General features: G+C 40.5%; 1 protein-coding gene across 6 annotated transcripts in view; it reads left to right on the plus strand.

Annotated features, from left to right (window-relative positions):
* LOC103588323 (WASH complex subunit FAM21-like) overlaps positions 1–13,815 on the plus strand; it is a 66,365-nt gene that overhangs the window by 43,630 nt on the left and 8,920 nt on the right. For 4 of the 6 annotated variants that reach the window (XM_008569996.1, XM_008569998.1, XM_008570002.1 and 1 more), the window contains exons 20-24: positions 5,033–5,182; positions 7,200–7,379; positions 12,027–12,155; positions 12,282–12,362; positions 12,976–13,098. In XM_008569996.1, the coding sequence (XP_008568218.1) occupies positions 5,033–5,182; positions 7,200–7,379; positions 12,027–12,155; positions 12,282–12,362; positions 12,976–13,098 (663 nt within the window). The remainder of the gene's footprint in view (positions 1–5,032; positions 5,183–7,199; positions 7,380–12,026; positions 12,156–12,281; positions 12,363–12,975; positions 13,099–13,815) is intronic. The other 2 variants (XM_008569999.1, XM_008570000.1) reach the window with 1 other exon arrangement.

Raw genomic sequence — 13,815 nt, forward strand, 5'->3', positions numbered from 1 at the left:
TCTCAGGGGAGACTTAGCCCGATGGCATGGACTTCTGCTAATGTTAGACTAGGCCTGTTAAGGTACAAATTATTCCTTTTAGCAGCTCATTTCAAGTACTAACACTTTGGTCCTGATTCATATTAGTAGCCAATCAATAAAAACGAAGGAAATTCTCACTTGTGCTACAACATGCATGAACCTTGAGGACATTCTGCTAAATGAAATAAGACAATCACAAAAGGACAAATACTGTATGATTCCACTTATGCGAGGCATCTAGAGTAGTCAAATTCAAAGAAACAAAGTAGAATGGTGGCTGTCAAGGGCTGGGGAGAGGAGGAAATGGAGAATTGTTTAATAGGTACAGGGTTTTAGTTTTGCAAGATGAAAAGGTCTGGAGGTTGGTTGCACAACAATGTGAATGTACTTCACTACTGAAATTACATTTAGAAATAGTTAAGGTGACAAATTTTACATTATGTGTTTTTTACTACAATAAAAACAATTTTTTTAAAAAAAAATTAAAGTATATGACAATTTTAAAAAGTTGAAGTATATGATAAAGAGGAAAAAAAGTTAGTCAGTAAAATACCCTCTCGCTAGTTACTTCTAAATGGTGTCACTACCATAATCCCCTAAGCCATTCTTGATTTTGGTTATATAAGAAAAGAGTACTAAAGGACAAGAGGAAGGTGGCATGAGGATGATATTCGTCCAGAGAACCTGGGAGTACTGGGACCCTGCCTTTGCGCTGTCGTTCATCCCCTAACACGTTTTCTCTGTGGGTGTGTGAGTTTGCACGTAGAACAACCAAGTGAGGCCCAGCACTCCTTTATTACCAACTGGCAATTGTTGACAGCCTCAACAATTTAGGCTAGGCCTTATGGAGACCTCCTTTACCTGAGTTGGATTGGCCTGAAAGCAGACTCAAAGCCTGCTGTGAGAGCTTTCACCTCCAGCCTCAGACTACTCCAATTCAGCACGTGTGAGAGCCAGAAAGATGCGAGACAGGGGGGGAGGGGGGGAGACCCTGGGCCGCCTCCAGTGTGGGAGCCGGTGGCATGAAGTTCTGCTGCCATTAGACTAGGCCAGGTAAGGCACAAATTACTCCTTTTATCAGCATGTTTCAAGTACCCTGTACTCATTAAAAATTCCCTGGTTCTCCCCCCCTTCTGCAGCCCCTGGCAACCACCATTCTACTTTCTTTTTTTCTTTTTTTTTGGCAGCTGGCCAGTACTGGCATCTGACCCCTTGACCTTAGTGTTATAAGGCTCCACTCTAACCAGCTGGGCTAACCAGCCAGCCCTTGTTCTACTTTCTGTTTGAATTTGGCTACTCTAGATGCCTCATGTAAGCGGAATCATATAGCAGTTGTCCTTTTGTGATTGGCTTATTTCACTTAGCAGAATGTCCTCAAGGTTTATGCATGTCATAGCACCTGTGAGAATTTCCTTCTTTTTTACTGATTGGCTGTTAATATAAATCAGGACCAAAGAGTCTAGAATGGCAGCTCACCCCCCACCCCCCAGCTTGATGAAAACCCTGCCCTACCAAATCCCTGATTTATGTACAACCCTAGGGACATTGCTCCTGCTTGGGGGTGCAGGTAAGGAGGATAGAGCAGTAGAAGAGCCTTGGACTTCCTGGTTTCTAGAGGCTGACACTGGGTTTTACTTCCATACCTCCTAGATATTTTTTGTTTGTTTGTTTGTTTTGGTGGCTAGCCTGTAGGGGATCTTCCTTGGTGTTTTCAACACCGTGCTCTAACAACTGAGCTAACCAGCCAGGCCTAGGTATTTTTTGCTTAAAGTTTATTTTTAATTCCAGGGTAATGTATGAACGCCTTTTAAAAGGTTTAGGAAGTGCATAGAGAGTATAAAGTCCCTATTCCATACCATTGCCTAGATGTAGTCATTGGTAACAATGTGTTGTCAGTCCTTTCAGAACTATTTCTAAGCATTTTCATTTATTTTTTAAATTTAAATGGGATCACATAATACATTTTTAGACATCTTTTTTTTTGTCCTACAGCATGTTTTTCATTCTGCAGGTTCTACCTGTTCTTTTCCTCCACTATATAGTATCCTATAGTGTAATTATAGAGGGACCTGTGTGACTGTTTCTCCATCGACTGAGTAATCAATCAGTCACCGTTTCCTATCAGTTTTATGTCAAAAATGAATCTTCCCATCCCTCCAGCCTGGTCATCTTTAGTCTTGACTGTGGAGAGAATTTCTTGCCTGGCGCCCTGCACATGTTCTTTTTCCTCATCTGCTGTCCTTGCTGTTGTTGTAGTTCTCTTCTTGATGACATGCCTGGTCCTTGCATCGCCGTGTCCACATGCTTTAGCTTAACCTCCAGTGTCACCTGTGATCCTGTTCACACTCAGCTCATCTTTTCCACCTGCCTTTGCACTGTGCTCTACTTCTCTGTGCTCTGGGTGGCTCATCCGGTCCCAGAATAGTCCAGGGGAGGTTGTTGCCTCTTTTGTGTGGAAAATTCTTCATCTTTCCAGACTTAGGGCAGATGTTAAGTCGTCTTATCACAGCTTCCCAGTGCAGGCTGCACATGTCAGTTAATGAGTTAGTAACTCTTTCCTTGCCTCCTTCCCATTAAGGGGGCTGCACAGTTTGTGCTGGATGCTTTCAGCCCTGGGAAAGCTTGCTGCCTGCCCTGGCCCTGGGCACCTTGCCGCTGCTTCTGAGGGGCTCAGATTCCTTTCCTTGAGCATTGTGCTTACACCTCACTAAAGAGGACATCTAGTGGCTCCACGGTTTAAAGAGTCAGGAGATCTGATTGGTTTTTCCTTGGCAATTATAAATAACTTATACTAGAAGATAGGTGAGCAAGAATTTAATGAATTTCAAAGACTCTGGAAATGTAAAACTTCTTTCAACCTTGCTAATTATGATTGTTAAATAAAACAAAAGGTCAAGATGTACATTTAAGTAGCTGAATAGCCTGCACACATGTGTTTTGTCATTTATGAACTATAAGCACTGTTAGATAATAGTAGATAAAAGATTTTTGGGGGCCAGCCCAGTGGCGCACTCGGTAGAGTGCAGCGCTTGGGAGCGCGGCGGTGCTCCCGCCGAGGGTTCGGATCCCATATAGAAACCGGTCCACTCACTGGTTGAGTGCGGTGCAGGTGCGACACCGAGGGTTGCGATCCTGTTACCGGTCACGAAAAAAGACAAAAAGGAAAAAAAAAAGAAGATTTTTGGTTTAGAGATCCTGGAATATTTTAAAGAAAGTTAAATGTCAGTTGGCCATAAGCCTATCAAGAAAATAAATTTCATGACAAAGATGAGAAGTCAGCTTATCTTCAGGGAGATTTTTAAAACTAGGGGTTGCGATCCGTTGCCGGACACGGAAAAAAGACAAAAGACAAAAAAAAAAAAAAAACTAGTACTTTGGATGGCATTTTCCTTGGTTTAAAGACGTTAGTTACATGAAGGGAAAATATGTTTTTGCTGAACTTGAGTCTCTTATCTACTTGATCAGCTTGAGTTGAAATTTTATGTAGTTTTCGGTGAGTCCAGCATGTTCGACAAGAATTTTTTCCTTTAATCACTTCGGCGTTGACTTATCTCTTCTGAAGTTCTTTGTGAGCTTCCAGTCTTCTTTTATTTCAAGTTTAAGTGATTTTGCATTTTAAGGATCTATTCCTAACAATAACTAATTTCTCCCTTCCCCATTCATATCTCATTCATCACTTTTTTCTATCATATTTAGTAAAATCCTTTAGTTTCCCAAATCTGCCTTCTTGATTTAGGCATTGCATAATTTGATTTAGGCATTGCTTCAAAGCTTATTTCCTGATATCATCTAGTCTAGTTAGTATGATAAAGTTTGTTTTTTCTTTTTTTTTTTCCTTTTTGTCTTTTTTCGTGACCGGTAACGGGATTGCAACCCTCAGTGTTGCGCCTATACCGCGACCGGCAACGGGATCGCAACCCTCAGTGTCGCGCCCGCACCGTGCTCAACCAGTGAGCGGACCGTCTCTATATGCGATCCGAACCCTCGGCAGGAGTGCCGCCGCACTCCCAAGTGCCACACTCTACTGAGTGCGCCACCGGGCCTGCCCTAAAGTTTGTTTTTTCTTAGGAATTTGTTGATAAGTCACCTGCCCCAAGAATGCCAATTTCTCTAGGTAAGTCACATAATCTCAGTTTTCTAATCCCTAGTATCTCTGGCATCCAGATAAGGAAGAGGTAAGAAACGGGCCAGAGTACTTGCAAACTTGCACTGAGCACCTGCTTGGTATAAAACGGCATGGCTGGCTGCGTAAATACACTATATGGTCCTTTCCAATAAATGGGCAAACAGATGTGTGCTAGCTGTTCACTTAAATTAGGAAGAAAGTAAAGTAAGGACCAGGTAGAGATAAAAATAATATGATTATTCAACAAAGCAACTGATCCTTACTGAAGAGGACAGGAGCACCTTTATGGGTGACATCTGAGCTGGGCCTTGCTGGGGAGATGAGGAGGATTTGCTTCTGCAGACAGTGAGGGGAGCAGATATGGAAGTGTGTATGTTTGCAGTGTGTTTCAGGACTAGTGAGGAATGCTAAGGTGCAGGAGAAAAGAGGGACATACTGGGGTGTCTGTTGATTGTCATTTGCTTAATGCAGAGTGCAGGCTTGGGGCAGGAGATGAAGTAATTGGCAGGTATTTTAATTTTATCAAGACAATTCTGGATGATATTGTGTAGTTGAAATGCAGGAGGAGGAAGGCAGAGAGAGACTTATGATTATCTGGTGGCAGAGGTAAGGACCTGTGCAAGGGCAGCATGGGAGGGACAAACACAGGGGACAGATGCAGACGACGTGCTGTGGTGGCAGAAACTGTGATGTGCGCTGTCTGCAAGTCTAAGGTAGCAGTGTCTGTTGCTCCTCCCCGTTGATGCCACCTTCACCATCCTGTCCTCTCTGCCACCACCACATCTAGCTGGTCCCCTAAGCTGGCTCCAGCTTGTTCTGTATGTTGCCAGGCTGGTCTGCCACACTTTTTATTGTTGCGAGTGTCATTTACTCTTCTTTTGGTAGAAAAAAGAGACTGTCCCTGAAGTACCACCTTTGCTGTTCAGCAACAACGAAGAGAAGGAGGCACAATTTGGAGTGAAACCTGTGGATAAGAAGGTTGAGAGTCCCAAAGAGTCTTCAGAATTTGGGAGAACTGACATGGAGTCAGAAAAGGTGGTCTTTTTTCTCTTGTATACTCTAATATGTTTGTCTCTCGTGTGTTGTTGTAACACAGATGAACACACAAATCTTTACGTTTTTCTACCACAAAAAATAAATGGCTCACTTGTAGAAAGATTTGAAACACTGACAGTACGCGGTAGACGATCTGTGCGCCCACTGTTCAGGGAAGCCTTTCCCATTGCCCTTCCTTCTGGCCTCTTCTCTAGACACACATGCGCCACAGTGGTGTGCGTGCTTCCTGGTTTACCTTATTATTGTCATGTTGACATATATATCGTAATTTTTCCAATCACTTTAAGGCCATGGGTCCCTTCCTCCTATCAAGTGACAGGACAGGTATAACCCCGACACACACAGGTTGCTCATAAACTAGAAAGAACTTGTAAGCCACAGAGATAACACAAATATATAATCCACTGGGACTGGATTAGCAAAATTTTATACATTTTACCTTTACTTCTGTTTATTTGCTCGTTCTGATTTGTTCTGTTCTCCGTAACATTCCTCTTATCCTTGGTTCTCCTCTAGTTTCCACCTGTGCCTGAGTAAAAATGTCAGTTTTAAGAAGATTTTAGTTTACCATTCTTTTATGGTTAGTTGATGTTGGCTATGAGTTACAGGTAGAGTGGAATTCATCTTCTTCTTAAGCCCCAGCTGTCTCCCCACAAATGGCCTGTCATCTCTCACTGGAGGCCTATGGTTAATCTTGCTGGCCATGTCTGGTCAACCGTGGATGCTGGCTTCCCATTTGTGGCTGCCTTCGGGCTCTGTTGGCCACTTCATTTCCCTAAACTTTGCTTGTACTCTGTGTGTCGACTGCTTAGGTTTAATCTCTCTCCCAGGGCTGATCCCATTTGTGGCTGCCTTCGGGCTCTGTTGGCCACTTCATTTCCCTAAACTTTGCTTGTACTGTGTGTCGACTGCTTAGGTTTAATCTCTCTCCCAGGGCTGACGTGAAGAACGTGCATTCACTGTCCCCGTTGAGCCTACTTGGAACTATCATGCCAAAGTGTTCTATTTGTACCTGGGCCACTGTGTGAGGTTCTCTTCCCAGAGGCTGTGTGTGGGCCTGGGTCACCCCAGTCCTAGCTCATTGCACACTTGATTCTCACTGCTTGTCCTACTACCCTCTCCCTCACTGCAGTATAAGCTCCTTGAGGATTGGGACCAGGTTTGTTTTGTTCCACCATTGTATCTCTAGCACTTAGCATGTTACCTTTCACATAGTAGGCACTATATTATAAATTACATATTTCTTCAAAGATGCATACTTTTTTGGGATGGGGGGTGCAGCTGGCTGGTACAGGGATAGAACCCTGGACCTTGGTGTTATCAGCACCACATTCTAACCAGCTGAGCTAAGGGCCAGCCCTAAATGTGCATACTTTTTCACAGTTTAAACACTCTGAAATTGGGATGGACCTCACAATCAATGGCATGTTTAATGGGGAGTTGTTTTTCTTTCTCAGTGGTACATGCAGTAATGGTTCTGACGATCAGTGGTATCTTACTTGAAACGTGGTACTGGTTGAATGAATAAGTACTGCATTTTAGGATTATTTTAATTGCATATACAATGTAATAAGCCTTCTGCAATTTGAGTGTCTGATTTTGCTGATTAGGTTTTCTTTTGGGACTTTTATATTACTTAAATACTAGGAAATATATGATCCACTCCCAATGATTGGCATTTGTGTTATCTCTTTGATTTAGAAGTTCGGGGTTAGAACTGCCCTATAACTCAGTAGGAGGGAGGGAGCTATGGCCTTAAACTGATTGGGAAATTTATTTTGGGCTATGGATTATTTGTACAAGATTCGCTATTAGAGCAGCCAATGAGGAATTGACCTCAGTGTTTGGTTACTTGCGAGGAGATGTGATTAGCTGTATTTCCCTGAATCATGCAGATGTGGCAGTTGCTGAATTAATGAGGAGCTCGGGAGGCCCCATGATAGGATTTGTTTTTCCAGGTATTACTTATTTTTCCCCTCATTATTTCCATTTTCAGAAAGGACTTTTGACTATATCTGCTCAGGAAGCAGTCAAGCATTCTGACTTATTTTCTTCATGCCCAATGGACAAAGGAACCAAGGGCAGAAGCAAAACTGTTCTTAGCTTGTTTGACGAGGAAGAGGATAAAACAGAAGATCAAAACAGCATCCCAGCTCCAATGAAAGAAGCAGGAAAGGTGAGCCAAAAGCAGTAAAAGTTCAAGTCTCTAGATGAGATAAAAGAATCTCATTTTATTATGTCATTTCTGTCATGTGAGTTACTGAAGGAATCTTCACCTTCAGTGCAGAGCGTAAATGGTGCTTTCTAGTCATTTAGGTATTTGGGGATCAACATCCGTGACTCTTACCTCAGATAGTGCTGTTGAATAGGGGATTAGAATTTCTAGATCTGCTGGGATTTACACACCACATTGTTCCTCCTAGCAAACCTTTGCCCCTTGGCCGGTTATGAGGTAAGAGCAACAGAAAAGGAAAATGAGGCCAGATCTGTGCACTTAAGTATTTCTAGCATTAAATTTTAGAAATTCGTGTTGTAGTTAGACCTTCTATATTTATCAGGCGTTAGCAAACTCTTTCTGTAGAAGGCCATATAGTGACTATTTTAGCCTTCGCAGACCATATGGGCTCTCTTGTAGCTGTTCGGCCCTGCCATTGGTAGCGTGAAAACAGCCCTAGAAAATAAAAAAAGAAAATGAATGGGCATGACTGTGTTTTAATACATTTTATTAATAAATATAGGTGATAGTCACTCTGTGAGGCTACTATTACCCTGATATTAAAACTAGACAGAGACTTCACAAGAAAACTACAAACCAATATTCTTTATGAATATAGATGCCAAAATCCTCAACAAAATTTTAGTGAACCCAATCCAGCAAAATATAAAAAGGATTATACATCACAACAAGTGGGATTTATCCCCGGAATGCAAGATTGGTTGAATATCTGAAAATCAATAAATATAATATAACTACATCAATAAAATACTGGCTAAAAAGCATATGATCATTTCAACAGATGCAGAGAAAGCATTTGATTAAATGCAAACCCTTTCATGAATAGAAACACTCAACAAATTAGGCATAGAAGGGAACTTCCCCAAGTTGGTAAAGGACATATATGGAAACCCACAGCTAACATCACACTTAATGATGAAAAACTAGATGCTTTCCCTGTAAGATCATGGATAAGACACGGATGTCCACTCTTGCCAATTCTAGTCGACCTTGTACTGGAGGTTCTAGGCAGGGTATTTAGGCAAGAAAATGAAATAAAATGCATTCAGATTAGAAAGGAAGAAGCGAAACTATCTCTTTTGCAGATGCATGATCTTGTATATATAGAAAGTTCTAAGGAATCTACAAAAACACTGTTAGAACTAACTGAACAAATTCAGCAAGATTACAGGATATAAGATTAATATATTAAAATCAATTGTAGTTCAGACTAGTAATGAACAGTCTGAAAGTGAAATGAAGAAATCAATTTAACTTATAGTGGCAACAAAAAGGATAGAATACTCGGGAATAAATTTAACAAGAGAATTTTAATACTTGTACACTGTATTAGTCCGTTTATGTTGCTTATAACAGAATACACGGAACTGGGTGATTTATAAGGAAAATGAAATTAATTGGTTACAGTTTCTGAGACTGGGAAGTCCAAAGTCCATCTGGTGGTAGTGACAGTGACTCAGGGTCTCACATTGCAAGATGATGGAAGCAGAGAGAGCAGAAAGAAAGAGAGACAGACCCTCCTCTCTTATTTTAAAGCCCTCAGAACAGTGCCCCTCTCCACCATTTTTAATCCATTCATTACTGCACAGTCCTACAACCCAATCACCTCTTCAAGGCCCCACCTTACAATTACCATAATAGGAGTTCCTACCCTGTTAACAGTCACAGTGGGGGCTAAGTTTCTAATACATAAAACTTGGGGGATGTATAATTCAAGTTCATTGAGTTTTGGGGAGGTATAATTCAATTCACTACATACACTGAAAACTAGAAAATGTTGAAGGAAATTAAAGATCTAAAATAGATGGAAAGACATCTCACATTCATGTGCTATAAGACTTAATATTGTTAAGATGGTAATACTGCCCAAATTGATCTATAGATCAAATGCAGTCCCTCTCAAAATTCCAGCTTGCTTTTTTGCAGAAGTGGACAAGCTGATCCTAAAATTTTTATGGAAGTACGAGGAACCCAGAATAGCCAGCAGTCTTGAAAAAGAACAAAGTTAGAGGACTCATGCTTCAAAACTTATTTCGAGACGGTGTGGTACTGGCAAAAGGTTAAAGTATATAGAACAGTGAAATGGAATTGAGAGTCCAGAAATAAACCCTCACATTTACAGTAAATTGTTTTTTGACAAGGGTGCAAATATAATTCAATGAGAATAGAATAGTCTGTTCAACAAATGGCATAAGGCACTGTTTATTCACATGCAAAAGAATGAAGTTGGACCCTTACCCCACACTATACACAAAAATAAACTCAGACTAGATCTTAAACGCAAATATAAGAACTAAAACTGTACAATTTCCAGAAGACACTGTAGGAGTAAAGCATGATGTCCTTGGATTAGGCAAAGCCTTCTTAGATATGACACCAAAAGCACGAGTGACAAAAGAGTAAGTAGCCAAATTGGACTTTATTAAAATGAAAAAATTTGTGCTTCAAAGTACACCATCAAGAAAGGAAAAAGACAATCCACAAAATGGGAGAAAATCTTTGCAAGTTATGTATTTGATAAAGGGACTTAGATCCAGAATGTGTAAAAGACTTACAACTCAGTAATAAAAAGGTAACCCAATTAAGAGATGGGCAAGAGATCTGAATAGACATTTCTCCAAAGAAGATACACAGATGGTCATAAAGCACATGAAAAGATGCTCAGCATTGTCAGTTATTACGGAAATGCAGATCAAAACCGCAATGAGATACCACTTCACACCCATCAGGATGGGTATAATAAAAAAACAAAATAGGAAAGTAACAAATGTTGAGGATGTGGGGAAACTGAAACCCTCATTAATTGCTTTGAGAATGTGAAGTGGTACTACCACTCTGGAAAATAGTTTAGCTGTTTCTCAAATTGTTAAAACATAGTGGTACCACATGACCCAGCAATTCCACTCCTAGGTAGATACCCAAGAGAAATGAAAACATATGTTCATACAAGAACTTGAATGTGAATGTTCCCAGCAACATTATTTATAATAGCCAAAAGATGGAAACAACTCAAATGTCCATCCATTGATGAATAGATAAAAACAATGTAGTATTATCCATGCAATGGAATATTGTTTGGCAATAAAAAGAATGAAGTATTGATACGTGCTACAACATGATGAACCTGGAAAACTTGCTAGATGAAAGAAGCCAGTCCACAAAATACCACACACTGCCTGAATCCATTTATGTGAAATGTCCAGAAGAGGCAAATGCATAAAAGTCAGAAAGTGGACGAGTGGTTGCCTGGGATGAAAGAAGCCAGTCCACAAAATACCACACACTGCCTGAATCCATTTATGTGAAATGTCCAGGAGAGGCAAATGCATAAAAGTCAGAAAGTGGACGAGTGGTTGCCTGGGACTGGGTGAAGGAGTTGGGCAGGAATGGGAAGTGACACTAATGGTTTGGGGTTTCTTTTTAGGGTGATGAGAATGTTCTAAACTTAGCTTGTGTGGTGTTTGCACAACTTTCTGAATATACTAAAAAATCAATGAATAATGGGTACACTTTTAATGGGTAAATTTTATCTCAGTAGAGATGTTAAAAAAAACAACCTAAGTTGGCAGGCCATAGATTGCCAAAACTTTTTGTGTACCAAACTGAAGAAACAGTCTGTATTGATTTCTACAAAAAACATTTTATGACTTTTTCTCTTTACACCAGTAGTATAACCCTGTTTATAAATGAGCTATACACAGTGATGTATATATGAATAATTTTCGATATTTTCTCCCAGTCTATTACTATATATGATTTTGTACTGTTTTTCCATGATTCTGAAATTTTTAACTTTAATCGCTATGCTAAGCTGGTTTTTATGTGTTAACAGTAATAATTTATTATTAGTTAATTATTAATGTGATTTATTTAATCACAAGGGGGGATATTGTCTGTTTTAATCTGTGCTTATGATGCTAAAGAATAACTAGGGACGAATTTTAGAATGTGAGGTGTGGCGCATTTTATTATCAAACCAAGTAACATTAATAGTAACTTTTAACTGTGAGATATCGGAGCAGACAAAAAAAGAACTCATTTGCAGTCTGAAGGTAGTGGGATAGAAGTGATTGACAGGTATTGGGGAAGGCTTGCTAGTCACACCTGTGATATGTCTTTGGACTGGGATGCTGACAGGTTAAGGATATACACATGGCCAGTCTGTGTAGTTTCTGGGATTAAATCAGCTGCTGTTTCTTCTTCCCTTTGGGAATGAGATAGAGAGAACTCATTTAATTTTATGTATTTTTATCCCCAAAGTGTTTTTCATTATGGGACTATTGGATTTTTTTTTTTTTGATAGAAAGTTCAGACACTATACAAAGGTTGAAAGGTAATCTTTTCATATTATGTATATGTTATGTGTATTTATAAACAGATTCTCCACTATTTTTGGTAGCTCCATAGTATTCCATTGTGTGAATGTGTTGTTCTCCCACTGATGGGCAGTTAAGCCGTGGCCAGCCTTTTGCCAATGTAAAAGGTTGCAGGAGATGTCTTTATTGTGTTCAGTTTTGCACATATATGGTTTCCTTGAGGCAAATCCATAGATGTCTAATGACATGTGACCTTCCCTCTTTTCCTCAGGGTCCCGATCCTGATGCCCGCCCCAAGAGCACAGGTGTCTTTCAGGATGAAGAGCTCCTTTTCAGCCACAAGCTCCAAAAGGACAATGACCCAGATGTTGACCTTTTTGCTGGCACCAAAAAAACGAGGGTCAGTTCCAAATGGTTCCCCACATTGTGGCTTTGTTATTGTGTTAGATGTTGTCTCAACAGCTTACCTAGCTGCCTTTGTAAATTGTTTTTCAGCGACATTGAATTTGAGTGTTGTCTGTTCTAGTTGTCAGAGCCACGTGTTGGGAGCCTGTTTGGGGATGATGAAGATGATAATCTTTTCACCTCTGCCAAGTCCCAGCCTTTGGTACCAGCCTTTTGTTCTCAACACTGGGGGGTGTGGGAAAGCTTCTGGGGAAAGAGATTAATGTCCGGTTATACGAGAAAGGAAAATTCAGAGCGTTGTGGCATTGCTAGTAAATGAATGGTAAATAACGTGCTTGTGGGATGCTACTCTCAGTTTGTGTTTTTCCCCATCTCACGTTCCCTGATGTAAAAATGTTAATTGACCCAGGCTCTCTGACTATACTACACATTTGTTTGATTTTTAAATGGCTTATTGAGAGACTGTTGCATCAACGTAACGACTACATATTCATCATGCCTTTTGTGTACAAAGCTTTAAATCTTGAGTTTTAGCTTGTGCGTGTCATTTCTCCCCACCCCAGTAGGTTTTGTCAGTACTCTCTAGTTTCTCTTCCTCATAGACAGGACACCTGAGAAAGCACAGTCTTTACAGTGCAGTTTCTGAAATGTTAGTTCAACCCTCTTTTGAGAAAGGACTTTTTTTTTTTGTGCTGGCTGGTATGGGTGAGAAGGGACTTTTAAAACTCAGAAAGCAGGTTATTTTTTTGCATGAAGATTTTTCTTTAAAATTTCCATGATATTTTACAAACTTTTGGTATTTTTTTCTTTTGAAGGTGCCAGAAAAAAAGAAAGTAGTGAAAAAAGACCACTCTGTTTCCTCTTTCAAGAACCAGAAGCATCCTGAATATACTCCAGGTAGCAAAGAAAGAAACACATGGAAACCGGAAACACCTCAGGTTAAAGTTGATCTCTTTAAGCACTTTCTGCTCTTATTTCCATTCCAGTGCAGATAAATTCCATTAGCAGACCCAAAGCCATTCAGAGTTCTCTTCGTTAAGGAGGAAACAGCAGCTAGGGCTACCTCTCTTTCTTCACTGTATTTTTTTATCCTTACACATCTCCCCTTTCCCCACTCCAGAGTCTCATAAATCAGTACTTAATCATTATTATTTTTGGATTCAATTCCAAATTCGATTCCAAGATGGAGTTAAGATAGGGTGAAGAATCTTCCCCACTAGAGCTCCCATTTTTCCCTTCAGGCTCCCTTGTAGTAGAATTAAATTAGAATTAAACATAAATTACATCTGGTTTCTTGGTCACCTGTCAGGATTACTTCTTCCGAAACTATGGCCGTTAGGCCTCCCTCCTCAGCAGTCTTCCGAGCACTCTGTGGAGCTCCTTCTGAGCACAGGTCAGAGCTGGAGAGTAGGTGCTGGTTCTGGCTGGCAGGTGTCTCTGGACATCTCACTGAGGCCTTAGTGTCCTGACCTGTGAAGATGAGGCACTTGGACTAGCACGACTGCACTGAGTCTTCCCAAGACCCAGATGCTTTTGCTTTTAGAAGCGGTGCATAAGGCTGTGGGTGCATATCTGTGTGCTCCTTGATACTTGATGTGGTGGATAATCAACGTGGGAGTTTTGCCAGCTGGCCAGGTTTTGGTGCTCTGATGAGC

This window comes from Galeopterus variegatus, unplaced genomic scaffold (assembly GCF_000696425.1).
Source record: "Galeopterus variegatus unplaced genomic scaffold, G_variegatus-3.0.2 Scaffold551, whole genome shotgun sequence".
NCBI classification, from domain to species: Eukaryota; Metazoa; Chordata; class Mammalia; order Dermoptera; family Cynocephalidae; genus Galeopterus; species Galeopterus variegatus.